Source organism: Hypoxylon fragiforme (assembly GCF_022984875.1).
Source record: "Hypoxylon fragiforme strain CBS 206.31 chromosome Unknown GGS25scaffold_4, whole genome shotgun sequence".
NCBI classification, from domain to species: Eukaryota; Fungi; Ascomycota; class Sordariomycetes; order Xylariales; family Hypoxylaceae; genus Hypoxylon; species Hypoxylon fragiforme.
This window is the reverse complement of record NW_026054759.1, coordinates 508,335-525,835: the sequence shown is the minus strand read 5'-3', so window position 1 is coordinate 525,835 and position 17,501 is coordinate 508,335. Positions and strand designations below refer to the sequence as shown.

General features: G+C 43.0%; 4 protein-coding genes across 4 annotated transcripts; all 4 read right to left on the bottom strand.

Annotated features, from left to right (window-relative positions):
- Positions 1-6: 6 nt before the first annotated feature.
- GGS25DRAFT_484868 (uncharacterized protein) lies at positions 7-2,128 on the bottom strand. Its single transcript, XM_049260496.1, has 2 exons — positions 1,016-2,128; positions 7-930 (listed from the first exon to the last, which is right to left on the bottom strand). The coding sequence occupies exons 1-2, from the start codon at positions 1,461-1,463 to the stop codon at positions 20-22; spliced, it is 1,359 nt and encodes a 452-aa protein (XP_049117429.1). The 5' UTR covers positions 1,464-2,128; the 3' UTR covers positions 7-19.
- A 6,147-nt stretch (positions 2,129-8,275) lies between these two features.
- Positions 8,276-12,820, bottom strand: GGS25DRAFT_484858 (DUF726-domain-containing protein). Its single transcript, XM_049260495.1, has 2 exons — positions 10,046-12,820; positions 8,276-9,991 (listed from the first exon to the last, which is right to left on the bottom strand). The coding sequence occupies exons 1-2, from the start codon at positions 12,200-12,202 to the stop codon at positions 8,678-8,680; spliced, it is 3,471 nt and encodes a 1,156-aa protein (XP_049117428.1). The 5' UTR covers positions 12,203-12,820; the 3' UTR covers positions 8,276-8,677.
- An 824-nt stretch (positions 12,821-13,644) lies between these two features.
- GGS25DRAFT_484857 (Fcf1-domain-containing protein) lies at positions 13,645-15,009 on the bottom strand. Its single transcript, XM_049260494.1, has 2 exons — positions 14,673-15,009; positions 13,645-14,611 (listed from the first exon to the last, which is right to left on the bottom strand). Exons 1-2 carry the CDS (start codon positions 14,851-14,853, stop codon positions 13,869-13,871), a joined length of 924 nt encoding a protein of 307 aa, XP_049117427.1. The 5' UTR covers positions 14,854-15,009; the 3' UTR covers positions 13,645-13,868.
- A 135-nt stretch (positions 15,010-15,144) lies between these two features.
- On the bottom strand, positions 15,145-17,016 carry GGS25DRAFT_484854 (phosphatase 2C-like domain-containing protein). Its single transcript, XM_049260493.1, has 3 exons — positions 16,389-17,016; positions 15,654-16,336; positions 15,145-15,593 (listed from the first exon to the last, which is right to left on the bottom strand). The coding sequence occupies exons 1-3, from the start codon at positions 16,832-16,834 to the stop codon at positions 15,538-15,540; spliced, it is 1,185 nt and encodes a 394-aa protein (XP_049117426.1). The 5' UTR covers positions 16,835-17,016; the 3' UTR covers positions 15,145-15,537.
- Positions 17,017-17,501: the final 485 nt, after the last annotated feature.

Here is a 17,501-nt window from a genome sequence, read left to right as displayed (position 1 = left end):
CTTATTCCCCTACCCCTATCTATTCCGGCCTCGCCATCCTCCCACTACTCCGCCCCTGCTGCTCAATCGCCTGATCCAGATGCCTCTCCTCCTCCTCGAGCCGCTGTATCTCGTCCTCCGTCATCCCTTCCTCGATCAGATGCGCGTAGTGCGACTGCGAGCGCGTCGACACGTCGCCCTGGCTATCTGACGGGAAAACGGGGACAGACCGGCGCAGTGGCGGTGGCGAGGAGGGAGAGGGCGAGCGGTCGGAGTATGGCGGGTCGTCGTCGATGGAGACGGGGCCCATGCTGCGGGTGCTGTTGCGGTTTTGGGGGTAGGGGTCGCGCGACTGTGTTTGCGCTGCAGCTTCTTCGTCGTTGTTGTGGTAGCCGAGGTTGGGGAAGGACTCGGACATGTTGGTAACGACGGCGGCCTCCTTGTCGGCCATCATGTGGTGCGCGCCGGGATCGGAGGCGAACTGGCCGTCGCGGCTGCGCTCGCCGTTGTTGGCGCGGCGGCGGCTGCGGCGGCGGAGGAGGCAGAACCATACGAAAAGGGCGATCAGGGCCAGGCCGACGACCACGCAGGCGACCGCGATGCCGATTATGGCGCTCCGGGTGAGCGGCGTTGTAGCACCGGCGCGGAACACCTCACCTCCCTCATTTGTCGCGGTGCTAGTTGGGCTGGCCGAAGCCGTGGCGGATACAGTCGCGGCCGAGGATTCGCCGGTGTCCTCCTGATGCGCCGGGCTGTTCCCCAGACCCGTGTCTGCGAGATTCGCAGCGGCCTCGTCGTAGCTGTCTGTGGTGGCGACTGCGATAACCTGCGTGTAGCTTTTCCCGCTAGTCGTGGAGTCCTGCCACTGGAACTCATAGTAAAGCACCTGGTTGATATTGCTGCCGTAATATGACAGATCACCGAGCGGGAGCTCTACAGCGCTTTGGAACACTGTCTCAACTTGTCAATACCCAGTACCTCTTCACGCTCCGAACATAACATCCCCAAAATCCATCGACGGAACCAAACAACGTACCTGTGAACTGGAATGGCGGCAGAGGTACCGGGACTGTCTGTCTCCTTGCGATGACATCCCGAGTGCTAGTGGTGGCATCTGAATTAACTTCATCTGTGATTTCGCCCTTCCCAATAACATAGTCGTCGGTATATCGCTTCAGATAAACAGCGCGGACCTCGAAGTCCGTGATATTATCACCCTTGCTGAACCCAATAGACACGTTATGCGACGACGGCATAAAAATAGCAGGCGTCGGAAACGGGTTTATCTGCAATACCGAATTAGACGAAGCCGTCGCCATTGACGTCCCATCGCCTGCAGTCGTCGTCGGCGTTGTCGTCGTCGTTACTCTGCTTATACCTGCATCGCTCTCTGCCGCCGCCGCCGCCGCCACTACCTCCTCCCCTGCCACCAATCCTGTTAGGCCGGCCAGGAGGGTACCATATATCGACACATCGAGCCGCATTGTTTTGTGTGAACCAACCCCACGGGGTTATTGTCGTCGGTCAAACTCCCAGAAGGCCAGATGCATCTGAACTCTTTTCAAATCATGCCCAACCGTATAGGCCTGGGAGGGGGGAGTATGTCGACCAAAAAAACAGTCTCTCTCTCTCCTCCGGCGGGGCGTGTTTTTTTTTTTTCACTACGCCCTAAAAAAGTTTATGCTGCTAAAAGATAATAAAAACCTCGAAGAAGTGACCAAGCAAACGCGGAAGCGAAGAAAGCAGACAGGAAAAAGTGAGGAGAATCAATGGCCCGGGGGCGTGGAGAGAAAGAAGAGTAGAGCAAACCACGAAGGAGCTGCAGGGGGGTCTAGAGCATCAGCATAGCCAGTCAAACTTCCAGTATTCAGCTACGCCCGGTACAAGGGGGGGGTGAAGCGGTGCGGGTCTGGGTTCGTGTACATAATATGTCAGAAAAGTGAGCTACCAACCAGGCTTCAACATGCAGTAAGCCAACGGAGCCCAAGGCTACGCCTCTCACAAAGCAGGACTAAATAGATGGATGGCACCATCAGCTGCCAACCCATAGATCAACATCGGCCCATAAAAACCTATCCATGTCCCTCCCCCTCCACTTCTAGACGAAGAGTATGTTACAGGAACATAATGACAGCAGCCTATTAGAGTTTCTAAAATGTAGCACTTTTCGGAAAAGTACGGAATAATGTAAAATGCTGTTTAAAATAACACTTTACATTTTACACTTTTCCCCACTTTTCCTAAAACATTACTATTACCGTTACCATCACCATAATTTATTTAATATTAAATTTTAAGCTTTAATTTAAAATACTTAAAGAATATAATAATAAACTTCGCACTTAGTTTATTATTAAGCCGGATAATAAACGCACTTATAAATATTATAATAAAATCACCGTCGCTTATAACGGTACGTAAAAACAACACCTAAAAAAATATAAGACATTTTAACGATAAAATTTAACATAAATAAATACTATTCGAAATTTATTTATTATTAAAGCTTTAAAAGTAAGCGTCGCTCACCCTTAATTAATAAATAATTAAAAGGAAATTATTAATTTATAATTTATAAAAGCTGCTTTTATTACCGGACGTTCGTATATTTATTATTAATATAAAAAAATAATAAAAACTTTTTAACTTTTAAATATTAATTATTTATTATTAAAAAAAGATAATTTTAAAAGCCGCTTATTCGACCAAATTTATAAAAATTATTTTTCTTAAATATACCGAGTTATTAAAGCAATTAAATCAATTATTATAATTTTTAATACCGCCGATAATAATAAAAAAAACCGATTATTAAACATATTTATTTAATTTTTTTATCGGATTTATTATTATTAAAAAACCATTAATATTAATGATAAAAAGCTTTATGTTAAAAGCCATTTAAAGGTTTTAATGTTAATACTTAAAAACTTAATTAAATAAAGCTTAAATAAAATCACCGGTTTTTATATAAATACTTATTTAATAATACATGTTATTTACACGTTATTTAAAAAAAATTTAAAGATTTTTTATTATTAAATTATTTTTTATAATTTTCATAACCTTTAACTTTTTATAAAGGATATTATTAAAAAGGTTTAATTAACTTATAATGTTATATTTTTAAAAAACTTTTAATTAATTATATTTTAAATAAAAACCTTATAAAACCATAATAATTTTAATTATATTTATTATTATTTTTTTTATTAAATTAAAGTTATAACTTACCCGTTTTTAAATTAACTAACGATTTATATATAATAAAAAATAAAAAGCTTTATTATTATTAATTATTACGCGATAAGAATTATAATACCGTTGCTTAAAATTAACAAAAAAATTAAAAAATACTTTTACTTATTTTATTATTTATTTTAATATTTAAGTAAACGTTTATAAAATAAACGTGTAAGGGAAAAATATTAAACTTATTTAATTTTATAAGCTTATTAATAATAATATTTTTTAAAAAAAAGTCGATATATTAATAAATATTTTTTAACTTATTATTAAAGCTATTCGCACGTTTAAAGTTAATGTATTTTACGTTAAATACGTTATTAATCGATGATAAAACATATATAAAAAGTAGCTATTCTTATCTTAAATAACTAAAAAATATAAACACATTAATTAAAAATAATTAAATAAATTATAACGTATACGATAAATAAATTAAATTAAAAATATTAATTAAGTCGTTTAAGCCTTTAATTTTTTAACTTTTAATTCTAAGTTTATTATTATTACAATATTACAAATTATTTTATAACTATTATAATATACCCCTTAAAAATATAAGCATTAAGTGGTATATAACTTTTATTATTATAAAAATTAAAACAATTTTTTTACACTTAAAACTTTACTTTTTAAATAAATAAAAACACCTTTAAAGTTATAAAATCGCGTTATTACTTTAAATATAAAGTTAAGAAAAATAACTTTAAAGTTATTTATGATAATAATTAATTTAATACCTTTTAAACGCTTTTTTTTAATTATAAATTATATTTATAATAAAATTAAAAATAAGCTTAACTTAAATAAAATAAATAAAAATATATTTATATATATAAATTATAAGGTTTTTAAACGAGAAAAAACTCGAACCTAAAATAATATTACAACTAAAAAAAAATAAAAGCTTAAGTTTAATATATTTAATTAAAATATTTAAGGAATTAATTAAATTTAAACCTTAAATATAAGTCTTAAATCTTAAATATATAGGTTTAAAATATTAAATATATAAGTTTAAAATGTTTTCGGCTTAAAAAGTGCTATATCGATTTAAAAAGTGTAAGTTTAAAACTGTTTAAAATTATTTAATACACTTTTACACTTGTATAATCCGAAACCTTACAACCTAGTATGTAGTTACATAGTATGTATTTAGATTAGTGCTTTATTTCATATGGGGATAAGCCCTTGCTTCTTTTTTGGCGTAGGCCTATTAAATAGTTTACACGTATGTAGTCCGTACGAAAAAGGAATCATGCCAATATCCTTAGATAGCTATTTATTCATGCTAATACAACTGTACATACCTAGGCAGGAAAGCTGATAATAAGTGCGAATAGGTTGACAAGTAGTTATGAGGACTGACGCGGCGAATCCTTTGAATAATGTTATAGGACCTTTTTAGGACCATGATGTTTTAACAATGCGAGTATTCGGTCAAATGTGTTTAAGAATGCGCCGCAAAGTAGGGTTTGAGCGTTGAAGGTCATCACATAAAGAGTAACGTTATGTAGCATCTGGGTCAAGTCTTTGGGTGAATCGTAGAAGTAAACCAATGATTGGCGTGGTGTGAATTTCATCGTAACATGGGGTTCGTCTATTGTACATACGACGGACCAGCTGGACAGTATAATTTTGGCAGGGAAATGTCGAAAGGCGTTTGTAGATGGGACTTATAAAATATTGAAAAAGGATCTATAACCTGAACGATACAGACAGCTATGATTGGTCTAGGCCTTGCTAGCACCCGTTGTCCATCTAACGGCGAGGTTACATATGTACATCGTACATAGTTAAGTACCTGTGATTAAGGTCGGGTTTAACATCCTTCTTCTCCTCTTAGGTTTAGAGGTTCTCATGTTTGTTCTGGGCAAACGTTTGCGAGCAACCAGTGATTTGGGATACCATCAAGAATCTCCTGAACCAAAAGACAAAAAATATCGGTGCGCATAGGCAGACGTTTTTACTCGATGGATAATGAAACCATCAATGTCTGAATGGTCCATCAATCGGATGCGATAATCGGCTTCAAATTTTAAATGGAGGTGAGAGAGATAGGTGGTACATAGATAATGCATAGTTACTGTAGTCAGTGTAGTATGTCGTAAAATAGAAGAAGAAAAAGACAGAAAAAGATATGAGAGGAGCGGCAAAAGCCAGACAGAGACCATACAGAGAGAAAAGAAAAAGCGGGACTGTGCCAAGACATTAAAAGAACTGGACTGCGGCTGATCGGACCCCTCTTGGCAAAGACAAGGATATATCAGGTAGCCTTTAACCATCCTAACAATCTTCGGTTAACTTGGCCTGCCTTGCCAGGGAGCCCCCGGAACCTTCAATGAAGCAATTGACATAATAGATAATCCGCGTATCTAATGATTCTAATGCATGTCGTTATGCACATAGTTATGTAGTACTACTCTGCTAGCCTAGTGTAGTGCTACACACATATTACCTAAGCTTTCGGTCTTTAAAAATAGCAACGCCAATTGTTCTTTATGTGTTATCGTGGCACCCTCCCTTTTCTCCCTCTCCTTTATTAATCCTTTTTTTTTTTTTTTTTTTAAAAATGCTTTGTGTTAATAACTTATATCATAATACACATACGTAACTAACCATTGATCTTACTGTGCTGTTACGCCTATTGTCAAAATGGACATGAACTTGCGTAATGGAAGGAATAAGCGGTATGTGTCGACTATGTGCGTGACATTTAACCCCCCCTTTTCGACTCAATACACAGTAATTAGTGTTTATTGATATATATAGAATATTGATTCCTATGTTCAACAGTGATATCTGTCTAATCCTATCGGTTCCGTGGCACTCTGCGTATCTTCCATATCCCTCACTTCAGATAGCCACAGCATCATGATACGCTTAGAATGTGGTCAGATATATGAATGTCAATAAGTGCTCCAACACACTCCTACATTTGTAGGCAGTTATCATATTGTACGGCTTTCGTAAATGATAATGACCTCAAAAGATTTGTATCTACCATTACGGAAGCGTGTCTCACTCACAAAAACCTCAATTCATTTTTAATAACCCCGGCCTCATGTTTTCGGCGAGCGTCAGCATCTTAGACATCACGTCGCCATAAAAAGGTCAGCGTCATTATGAGCGATATCTTCTAGTGATGCCAACAGTAGAATACGTGTACCGCAACATATATATCTCTAAAAGAACAAGACAAGAATTACAGTGGTGGTTGAAGCACAGGCCCTGCCTAGTTTCCTCATTTTCTCAGATTTCTCAAGCGATTGTACAAAGTAATATGTGATATCGCTATGCTATGTATGTATGTGCGATCTAGGGCCGGCAACCCCGTCGAACGAGGGAAAACCCCCCATTGCATCAGCCAAACCCCCCTCCTTACGAACTATCACCCGAGTAGGTACTAGGTAGTCGAGTTATTCCCAGACAGCAAACTTGCCCCGTACCTACCTATGCAATCCCAAAGATCGACACTACCCACAGCTCTCACTCTTGGCTGATCTAGATAACTACCTACGGCAGTCGAGGATGGAAGCAATCCCACAGGAGCTTTACGCTTTTTTCTCCTTTTTTCTTTCTTTCGAAGGTTGATGCCGATTGCACCGAGCATGTCTACCTACCTATTACCATTTAAGCTTAACTAGGTAGACATGTAAAACTACCTATCAACAGTCGTCCATCACAAGAAGGCTGACAAAGACCGAGGCCGAGCCTGTCCGAGAAAAGAAGGCTGTGCTTAAGATTGCGATATGTTCCCATCCATTCCAGGCACCTACATTTTATTTCACACCCCAATCTACCTACCTAATTACTAATTACCCTACTCCCCACAACTCCTAGATTAGGTAGCGTTAACTATATATCAAGAACCATTCCCCCCAAAACCACGGGTACGTCATAATAAAGCATCGTATCCGCTCGGTCGGTGACTTAAAACCAGGGACGATATGCTGGCAGTGGCGGTTCGGCCTCGCTCTCAACGCGAGTGTGTGTCCACAGAGCGAGAGCGGGGAGAGAAAATCCTTCGCTTCGGTAGCGCCGTGTGGAGTTGGTCTGGTCTCTAGGGTAGGTTTAATCCTTCAGCCTCAGCATTGGGATAGTTATCCCTTTTTATAAAAATGAATCTGCCAAGTTTAGGTATGTAGGTTTCTACTTCCAGACGTTTGGTTCGAGACGTGTAAAGGCAGGGTTGCTGTCCGTATTCTTGAGGATACGTCGGTGTAGAAACGTCAACGTCAAATCCTTCTGTCCTGATCTCCGTGACTGGGTAGGCAAGGTACCGTCGCGGGTCTCGGAAGTCATACCTAGTATTGCTATTAAAGTTATGTTGGAAAAGAAGTCGACAAGTCTTAAACATTGACAAGGTGACCTACCACCAGTCAGTATAAACCTGCTTAGCAAAATTTGTGGGCGAGGTCGTGGGATTTAGGACTTGTTTCTATCTCAGTCATATATTAAATGAGAGATATAATACGATCCAAGCATTCTTACAAGGTATTTCCGAGAACGTGGAGACCTCTAACCGCGAGAAACACACGGTGTTTCAACTTTACAGTAAAAAGAGTACCCAGCCTAGTTGCAATACGAGCGGTTCAAACCTCTCTTACCTAACCTAGGTAGTAGTTTAGGACCTTGTAGCAAGAAGTCTTTCAAACGGCCCTTCATATTAGGAGATCGAGCTTACCTATATGTCTGCTTATCACACACCCACCTACCTCATCAACCTCATCAACACCTTACTATTCCCATGCCTGTAGGCTAGGTAGGTACGTTTGTGCTTCCATGCAAGCATATGTATATCAGTATTTATTCACTTCCTACCAACCTGACTAAACCCAGCCGCGCACCAAGAAAAATCTTCATATCCCTTTTCGTTACCTCCGCTAAGAGCCAAGAGGCGAATGCCAAAAGTTCAGTATACACATACCTAGTTAAGTAGTACACTTTTTAACTCTCATATATCCATTTTCATTACCCCTTTCCCCTTTCCCCTTTCTTCACCTCCCCTCTCCTTGTCCTTTAAAAGCCCCCCTTAATCCCCCTCTCTTCCCTCTGCGCATACCCTGACCCCTCAATCACCCCCTACTACCACCTACTCGCGTAGCCCCGATGTCCTGCCATCACTAGCAGCGACGTCGTGGCTGGCGCCGGTAGTGGTTAGTATACCTATTGCTGGGGTACTTCTCACCAATCTCGGTCGAATAAAATATCCCCTTAGAAATATGGATGAAATCGAGAACGTCCAACCTTCCCATAAGTATCTGAAAGAAACGCCGAATCAATGTGTCCCCGGAAAATGCATGCGTAAAAGCATAAATGCAGCTCGCGCTATCAAGAAAAAAAGGCCGAATAAAAGATAAACAGACGGATATATAAATCCGTCGCGACTTGATAGGCATGTATGTTACAACCAACGACCCAACCCCTATCTCCTTCGCAGATGATCATACTACGCAAAAGTCATAGATATCTCTTTTTCTTTCCCAAACTCCTCATCATCATCATCTGCCCATGGATCCTTCATCGCTAAATTAGGCGCTGTCTGAGTGGTCTTAATATCAGGCCTCGTCAATGGAGGGAAGTCCTTGGGTGGTGGAGATGGTGGAGGGAGCGGCTTCTCCGTGAACGACGTGTCAAAGGTCATCTCTATCTCATCTTCAACCGGTGAGGGGTTGTACCCCAAGCCTAACCCTCGGGATGAAGGGTATGCTGTTGTAGGTGTACGTTCTTGTGAATTCCTATAATCGTATGATGAACTTCTGTAAACCCCTACTTCACTCTTTGTCTCGCGTAGGCTACCTCGGGGGTTGGCTGACGACGCTGGTGGCGGGGAGAGATCGAGTTTCATTGGTGGTAGCGTGGACTTTAGCTCCTTCACTTCTAGTTCCTCTTCTTTCTCCCTCGCTAGTTCGGCTCGGATGGCGTCGACATCGAATAGGACGCCGTGGTTGTTACCTTCCTGGTCTTCCGTCTTGTCCGATGCAACTGGCCCCTTTTTCATGTCTTCGTAAACCTCCCATTCCTGGCGCGAGGTCTTCTTTTTCCGACCGAAGATACCCCAACCCCCCTTTTTCGAGGAGCTGTCGTTTTCGAGCTCTTTGCGAGCTTCTTCAATCTCGCTAATGAGTTCCTTTTGCCGCTCTCTGTGTCGATCTGGATCTGGGTCCTCGATCTCGCCGAACTCATCGCTCTCGACAAGCCAGCCGCATTGCCTAAGGAGCTTGGGCATCGCTGCACGATACTCCATATGGCCAGTCACAAACTCTGTGCAGTCGATGTTTTCTAAGCCTGGTATACCCTCTACAGTGGCTAAACCGGCAATCCGGCGAATTCCACCATTGGTCAAGCGGAAGAGGTAACCTAGAATCCAATCCGTTCTGTTGTAGCCATTTACAAACCTACCGGCCACGACGGTGCGAGCCCTAAGAAATTCCTCCTTCTTTATGACGATGGGCGAGCCAAAGATATACACATTTTGAATTAACCCGTATGCACCCTTTCGTGCAAGTTCGAGAAGACAGGCAAAGATGACTCGCGAGCCTAGAGAGTACCCGACCAAGGTGATAGGGCGAGTACCCAAGTTTCTATCAATCAGTGAGTCAGCAAGGATAAGGCCAGCAGCCCACGCACGATCTAGAGATACGGCCCAGGGGTTATCAATCAAGTAGGTAAGTTTCGATAAAACCACAGGTAATTGTAAGGCAGCCATGAGACTAATCAATATGGTGCTGCCGAGAACTTGTTGTAGTCCTTGTGTGAGAGCCTATGCAAGTTAGCTCACACGTCGAGCAAGTCTCATCTCTCCGTTTCCTCTTACCTCTGTTGCTAATATGTTGATGGTGTCACCCATGCTAGTTAACATCTCTGGCTCCCACAAGATGGAGTAGATATCACCCATTATTGGATCAATGGTACTAAAAGGTAGACGAACATCATCAACCTTACTCGTCATCCACCCGGAAATGGTTACAATCAGGTTGACACGTTTGTTGTTGTGCAGTGGCCGATACTCGAATGTTTTTACGGCCCCTGTCCGTCTATTTGCAGCCTTGCCGCCCATGAAACTACCAGAAGCCGCGGCGCCCGAGGTGATGATGGCCGCTCCTCCCGCTCCTGCCAAGAAAGAGCTTGTACCACCTACGCCGATCGTTGTAAAGCCGGCGGCGAGACCGGCGCCGATAAGAGGTGCTAGGAGCCCGGCAGAGAGACCGATGACCAAACCTCCTCCGACAGTGGCTAAGCCCATCATGACATATCTTTTTTTGAGCGCGAGCTTCCTCCTATTTTCGAGGTGTTCTTCCTCGTTCCAGTTCTCTCTTTCTGCTTGCTGTTGCATTTCCAAAGCGTCGGTAACACGCTTCTCAAATCTGCATATATCTATCCAAGGGATTTCCAAGTTTTTGCTGACTCTTTCGAGCAGGACTCGTGATCTAGCATCGTAGATTGAATCTGCGATCAATACTAAAAAGAGATCGCAAAGGACGGTCCACCGCAGATCGATATCAATCTTCTCGGTGCTTGGTAACTGGGAGGGCATCCTAACCTCTGGCATGTCCTCGCCCTCGTTACTTTCATATGGTGGAGGTTCTGTACCTGCCCTAGAAGACACTGGACTTGAAAGAGATGACCGTGGACTTTTTAGGGATAGACTTGTTGTAGAGAATCGATCATCCTCCGCCATTGGGTTCTTGACTCTTGCGTTCTGCATGAGGACCGGGGTGAGATCTTTGGGCATGACGCCGTGTTCGGCTAACTGCTCTATCATGATTTGTTCCGCAGCTGTAATTTCCATATGGGCGTACAGTCGAACCATAATCTTTTGAGACCACATCCTCATTGCTTCAGCAGCAACCTGAACCTCCTTCTTGATTTTCTTCGGCTGCTCAATGGTCTCGGCCTCCTTGATCATTTCAGATAGCTCTAGACGGGTTATTCCAACATATGCAATCCTTTGCCCCTCGGTTAGCAGGTCTTTCGTAGCCTGTAGTTGAGAGAGGGCATCTCGTTGTTCGTCGTCCATTTCTGTCATACTCGTACTCTTGGGATCCTTGAACAGGTATCGTGTATTATCATCCATGCTGGTTTCTGACTGAGCATCCTCGTCGTCTAATACTCTTGTATACCCCTTACCAGCGCCACCAAGCCCCGCATATCCATAATTTTCATCCTCATCAGGGTTGTGCTCTTTGGCTACTAGCCTGTTGTCATCGTCGTATATATCGTAAGGTGCGTATGCTGGCATAGCTTGCCATTCTTCATCGGTGTCGGCTTGTTTCTCCTCGTGATGTGTGGTAAGCTGTTGGTGAGAAAATTCGGAGATTTCATGACTCGAACTCGCTATGCTGGTATCTCGACTATGGTCAATTCGAGGTGGTTTCTTTGCTTCGTTCGCATGTTTGCTGGCTTCAATCTGTGTGATGCTTGGCCCTGATATAGCTTGTACTTTCTTATCTAAGGTGTTTCTGCGCTTAGACTTTTGCGACAGGTCTGCATTCTCGTAAGATTCCGAGCCTTCTTTCGGCTGGTTTTTGGGCTCATCCTTTGTTGGCTCAAATTTTGGGGTGTTTGTTTCCTTTTTGAACTCGATCTGCGTGGGCATAGGTGTCTTGGCTTCGTCGTCTTCTTTGGACTCGACCTGGAGGATAGTTTCTGGTATGGGTGTAGAGGGCGCGCTTTGGAAGTCGTCGTCATCGCTGTTACCAGCAGATGCATTTTGGGATTTCGTACTTCGTTTGGGAGGTTTCAAGCCAGAGTTTGCTGTGTCCTTTCCTTCCTCCTTCACCTTCCCAGAGTCCGTGGTAATCTCTGATTTCTCTGACCTCTCTATTTCCTTCTTCGATGTATTCGAGCTGCTCTCTGTCGCATTGCTTGGTTCACTCTTATCGCCATCTGGTTCAGCCACTGTTGGGCTTACGTATTTCGGAATGGGGAGACCGAAGTCATCAAATTCCTGAGGTCCTCCTACTGTCGCCATGAGACGGGCTTGTTGCGCATATATTTTATAAAATTGGTTATAGGTATGATAGGATTTCTGTGCCCTCACGCTTGGTAGAAGCTCAGTAGCTTCTTCCTTGAGTTACGGACGTGATTTGGGCAGTAAATATGGTAGCAATGAATTTCACATTCCCCACGGTAATAAGGCGGAGCGACATTCGAAGGGATCGTCAAGAGACGCAAGTCCCCTTCGATTTGTATCCCTGTAATTGATTCAGGATCCTAGTAAATTGGATCAGGTGGGCAATGCTTGATTAAGCCAGATGGTTTTGGTACGTAATTATCTTGTACAAGTTGTACGAATGACTGACATTGACTGTAGCAAAAAAAGTAGTACAGTAGCAAAGCGTTCAGTGTGCCCAGATTGCCAATAATGGTTCTTGAGGAAGTTGCTTTTACTTATTTTGCTTGTCTTGCTCGTTTTGCTTGTTTGACTCCTTTCAATTCTTGGAAAAAGTTCAGGTTTGTCTTGGATGGAAAAGTTGAAAATGTGGATTATAGTTGAATTGGTAGAGTTAATCGAGCTAATTGAACTTAATTCAACCGTTTACAAGGTAAGGTTAGTCGATTCACAACTTGGGAAGTTTCTTGTTTCTTGGCAGACTTCTGGAGTTAGCTGAACTTAGCTCCCAATATTTGCACGTGTACCTAACCTTGAACAACAGATGGAAGCCACATGTCCAGGGGGGGTCGATGCAACTACCGTTGAACTCTAGGTAGGTATCTGGTAGGCAAGTACTAGGTACCTACTACTAGTACCTAGTAGGTAGTACCTAAGCTTCAGTGCTGCGTTAGTACTACAGTGGGTGGCATTAAGTTTGAAACTTTTTTCTGTACAGCAAAGTAGCACCAAGCCGCTAGACCGGTTCTGGACAGAGTCTAGCTCAATAGTGGCTAGCGCTTGATTTGAAAAGCAGCCACGCTACATATATCACGTGACTACCCCTGGCATCACCATCTCCTTTAAGTATTTCCTTCTATTTAAACAGATGGAACAAATCTTGTCGCAATATAGTGCAACAAAATTCAAAATTCTTCTGAGACAGATATATATATTATTCCATTCAATTTATGTTTACGCATCTTATATTCGGAAAGTTATTTGATTTGAAACGGATTGATCATTCAATAAGCTGGGCACCATCAGGTGTGGCAGGTGTCGTTGGGTAAGTAGTTGCAAATGTGGCGGACTTGCAGAGCTAGCCCGTATGGGTTAGTTTGTAAATATTGTGGCTCAGCGGCACCTTGCAATACAAAAAAAAGTTTCAAACTTAATGCCACCCACTGTATGTAGGAAATGCTTAGGCGTTCATTGAGGCTGAGTTAACCATAATTTGTCCCTGCAGACTCCAAGACTCCTAAACAAACCCCCACTACCGACACTGATATCAACTTATATCAGACCACACTTTGTTAAATCACCTCGGATCCATGGATTGTTGGTGTCCTGCAAGTTCTAGGCTTGATCCAATCGGTACTCGAAACGAAACCTATGCCCAAAATCTTACTTGGAGACGGAAGACAACACATCGTGGTATCAATTGATCTTTCACTAGTGTACACAGATCGTAAAATGCCCATGATTTACACCTTTGAAAACGCCTGCCAATGCTAGACCCTGTCTGGGCAACACTCTCCACTCGCCCTTAATCATCACCACCCACTGTAGATACTTCAACGGTAGCATTACCAGCCACACCCGCAGCTCCAAAAGCCTCATCACTCGTAGCAGTAGCTTGGGATTTGTGCTTTCGTCTACGTTTTCGCTTTGGCCCTTCTGCCGGTTCCGATTCTCCCATCACAGTTGCATTCTGTGCCTTTGACGTCTTCGGACCCTGCTCATCTGAGCTTGACTTTGACTTCTTCTTCTTGACGGCAAGCGGATTAGGCTCCTTTTGGCCGTGACTTCTTTTCTTCTTCTTTTCCGGCTTCTCAGCCCCTGTCGCTGCTCCACTTGGAGCCGACCCCTCTTTCTCGTCATCATCATCCTCGTCTTCTCTCTTTCTCTTGCTCGCAGGCGTCTTAAGTTCTGCCCTAAACTTGCTTCGCTCGTCCTTTGACCTGGCTTTCGCACTGACTGTTGCCATCGGCTCCATGATCATAACTGACCTCCTAATAAATAGCAAAGGGGTTCCTGTTATTTGTCGTAGATTCGCTCGAAGTTCTTCGTCGTTGATTGCGCAGATGTACCGGTGTTTGTTTACGCCATTGTCTTTAGGATCAACTACTGAGCATACACACTCGAGCGCACTTAGAGGTTCTGGGTATTCGTCGGGATGATGACCACATCTTCGGCGCTCAAAGTGAGCCTTTGCTTGTTCTATAGCTGCTTCGACTCCGGGTTCTGATTTCCGATTGTAGAGATGTCGCATAGAGCATTGAGTAATCACTACAACATTGCGATTAGTGAATTGAACTTATGAAGAGAGATGTGAGTGATTCAAACCTACAAGGCTTGACTTGGCCATGGAGAATGCCCTCTAACCGGGGTATTAGATCCATCTTGCATTTGTTCGCCTCCGCGATGAAATCGGCATCTATTAGGACTTGATATGGTTCGCGAAACCCGAAGGTCATGGAGAATTGCCCCATGAGCTTCCGGTATTGCTTTGCTCGTTTGGCTCGAGGCATCTTGACTTTGCCTTATTGGTATTGATTTGTGATGTTCAAGTCGCGTGAGTTGGACTTTGGAAACTTCCGGGAAATTTTGATACCATACAACTGAACTGATAACGATAAAAATTTAAAGTTAAGCTCTTATCGGTAACATGTAAGTGAAAAGAAAATTGGGCCAACTAGTGGAGATTCTCTTCGTAGTTAAGTAACTAGTACATAACTATATGCAACTCAAATTATGTACTAAGGCGAATATTCAATACCGAAGTTATGACTCTAGTAATAATGAATCAATCGAATTATGTAGTTGTCGCGATCCCGAGCTTTCGTTAGAATGCTCATAGAGGAGACATTCGTGTAGATATGTTCAATATGTATTTCCAACTTCTAAGTTATCTAAATAATTACCTACCTACGTATAGTACCTACTTAGTGGTACGTACATAGTAGATAGGTACATATCCCTCCAACGTCGTGCCATCGTAATATGTATCGTAACCCGTGTATACCTAATATATGTAGTTATTAAGACTTCGTCTATAGATGTATATCTAATCCTTTGAAAGATACCTAAGGGTGCAACGTCGTTCTATTATGATACCGCTTTATTTAACATTACCACCCAGCTGATAGAATTCCCAGGGATGTGTGCCCAGTTCGCCATTGGGACACGATATGTCTTGTCGATAGGTGAAGGTGTCATGCTGTGTTCCGTTGACACAACGCAGCTACGACACTAATGTCGTCAAGTTTCCCTATGCCCTCGTCAGCTTATATATCTGGAACAGGTAGTGAGTGAACCATGCACAACGTACCGCCTTCACTGGCCAATCCTTCTTCGATCGCATGCTCCATAAAGGGGCTCTCTGCGAAGGGGTCCAACGCAATCTGCTTCGCAGCCTTGACAAGCTCCTCGGCGACAAATATCATACCGCCATTTGCGCCGTCTTTGCGGGGGCCATTGGCTTGGCCCCCTTCTCCCGCTTCCCAACGCTCGACACTTTGGGACACGTTCTCAACTATCTCGTGGCTCCAGAGATTGTCAATAACCCCGTCGGACATGGCCAGGACAATATCGCCTTCACGGAGATCTACTGTGTCAATGACTGCGTTCTCGGTTGGAGTATCTGGACTGTTCGTCCCTAATTGTCTCGGGCAATCGAACCAGTGCCACTGTTCTTTTGATTTGTATACCATTTCTCGACTTTTCGGACGTACAACCATGACTTGAGAATCGCCCAAGTTGGTAACATACAAAAGCGGTGACACTGACGACGTTGAGTTGGACGTATCGACTTTGTAGTAGAGTTGCGCGCCTGCTGCAGTCGTAGTCCCTAGACAGTCACTGGGCCCAGAGGTAGCCTCGATGGTACGCTCGTACGCTTGTTGTAAGTACTGTTTGGGGTCTGGACGGTACGGGTGGTCCGACGACCGTGGTTCTGCGATATCCTCTTGCATCGCCGCCACCCAAAAATGTAGGATCAACCTCGACCATAAGCTGTGATCATTGTTAATTAGGGTTGGTTACACCCAAGTCGTAGGACAAGTACCCTGCATGGCCCCTTGGTCGTGCTGACCAAGCGCCAACGCCGTCATTGGCGCATATGAAGTTATCGCTAGCATAGACAGCATCGTCTCCATTAGTCCACCCACGGATAATTTCACCGTGGACAAAGGCTCGTTTGTCGCGACTCTGGTGATGAGTGCTGAGAGGGTCGGAAAAAGATCCGGAAGGAGGGGATAGGAAAGGTGGAGGAAACGGTCTCGGAGTTCGTTTAGCGAATAGCGCGAAGCCGGTCTCGAAACGGAACGGCAGTCTGGGGCCGGAATTTGGAGGAGGTGTTACAATTTCGCCAGTTGGTTCGGTAGTAGAGTGACTATCGTTCGTGGTATGTTGGAAGCGTTGATGCCATGGTGGCAAGCGAATAGAGGAAAGGATTCGTCGGGTTGGACCAGAATTATAGGCCAACAAAAGGGAGGGTGATGACTTTCTCATGCCCACGATGAGAGGTCTACCAGCAGACCTTGAGGGCGCTTAGGTGGCAGCCAGAAGTATCCTAAATGATTGATACTACCTGATAAAATGCGCGCTATGTTGATGAGTTCGTTGGGGCGACCTCGGAAGCTGAGACTTCGGAGAGATAGTAGGTAGATTGCAACATTGAACTGCAATCTGAGATAATCAACATTGACACTGATAAGATTAAAGACATATGTATGTATGATGTGTATGCGCATACTAGGTATGCAAGTAACATTAAAGTTAAACTCACGCTATACCTACTTTGGCTGTAGGCACTAGGTAGTAGTCTATTCCCTGTAGGGCATAATGAATGCTCCGATTGCTCGGAACCTCCAAGGTACTAGGTAATAAATTAACCTAGCACCTACATGCATACAACGTAGGATTATGCTTTTATCGGATACTGACCAAGGTATGGTGACATCATTTTTTACTTGTTGCAACTTGCAGGAATATTAGTTCCCTACATGCATGTAAATAGTACTACATATGTAGTTATTCCTGTTCAAAGTTCTTCAATGTTGTCGTACTTACATATGTTGTACAATCCGAAGGCTTGACAAGAACATTCAATGAAGGATATTAGATTGACACATTCATTCCTCCTTTGTTTCTTTTTTCTTTTCTATTACTTTATTAT

Excerpts from the sequence above, each read along its gene's own strand:
- GGS25DRAFT_484868 (XM_049260496.1), bottom strand. The coding sequence starts at position 1,463 with ATGCGGCTCGATGTGTCGATATATGGTACCCTCCTGGCCGGCCTAACA. Across the intron at positions 931-1,015 it reads GCCGCCATTCCAGTTCACAG|TGTTCCAAAGCGCTGTAGAG; the intron begins GTACGTTGTTTG and ends AAGTTGAGACAG.
- GGS25DRAFT_484858 (XM_049260495.1), bottom strand. The coding sequence starts at position 12,202 with ATGGCGACAGTAGGAGGACCTCAGGAATTTGATGACTTCGGTCTCCCC. Across the intron at positions 9,992-10,045 it reads TCAACATATTAGCAACAGAG|GCTCTCACACAAGGACTACA; the intron begins GTAAGAGGAAAC and ends TAACTTGCATAG.
- GGS25DRAFT_484857 (XM_049260494.1), bottom strand. The coding sequence starts at position 14,853 with ATGCCTCGAGCCAAACGAGCAAAGCAATACCGGAAGCTCATGGGGCAA. Across the intron at positions 14,612-14,672 it reads CCATGGCCAAGTCAAGCCTT|TGATTACTCAATGCTCTATG; the intron begins GTAGGTTTGAAT and ends GCAATGTTGTAG.
- GGS25DRAFT_484854 (XM_049260493.1), bottom strand. The coding sequence starts at position 16,834 with ATGAGAAAGTCATCACCCTCCCTTTTGTTGGCCTATAATTCTGGTCCA. Across the intron at positions 16,337-16,388 it reads CGACCAAGGGGCCATGCAGG|CTTATGGTCGAGGTTGATCC; the intron begins GTACTTGTCCTA and ends CAATGATCACAG. Across the intron at positions 15,594-15,653 it reads AGGATTGGCCAGTGAAGGCG|GGAAACTTGACGACATTAGT; the intron begins GTACGTTGTGCA and ends ACGAGGGCATAG.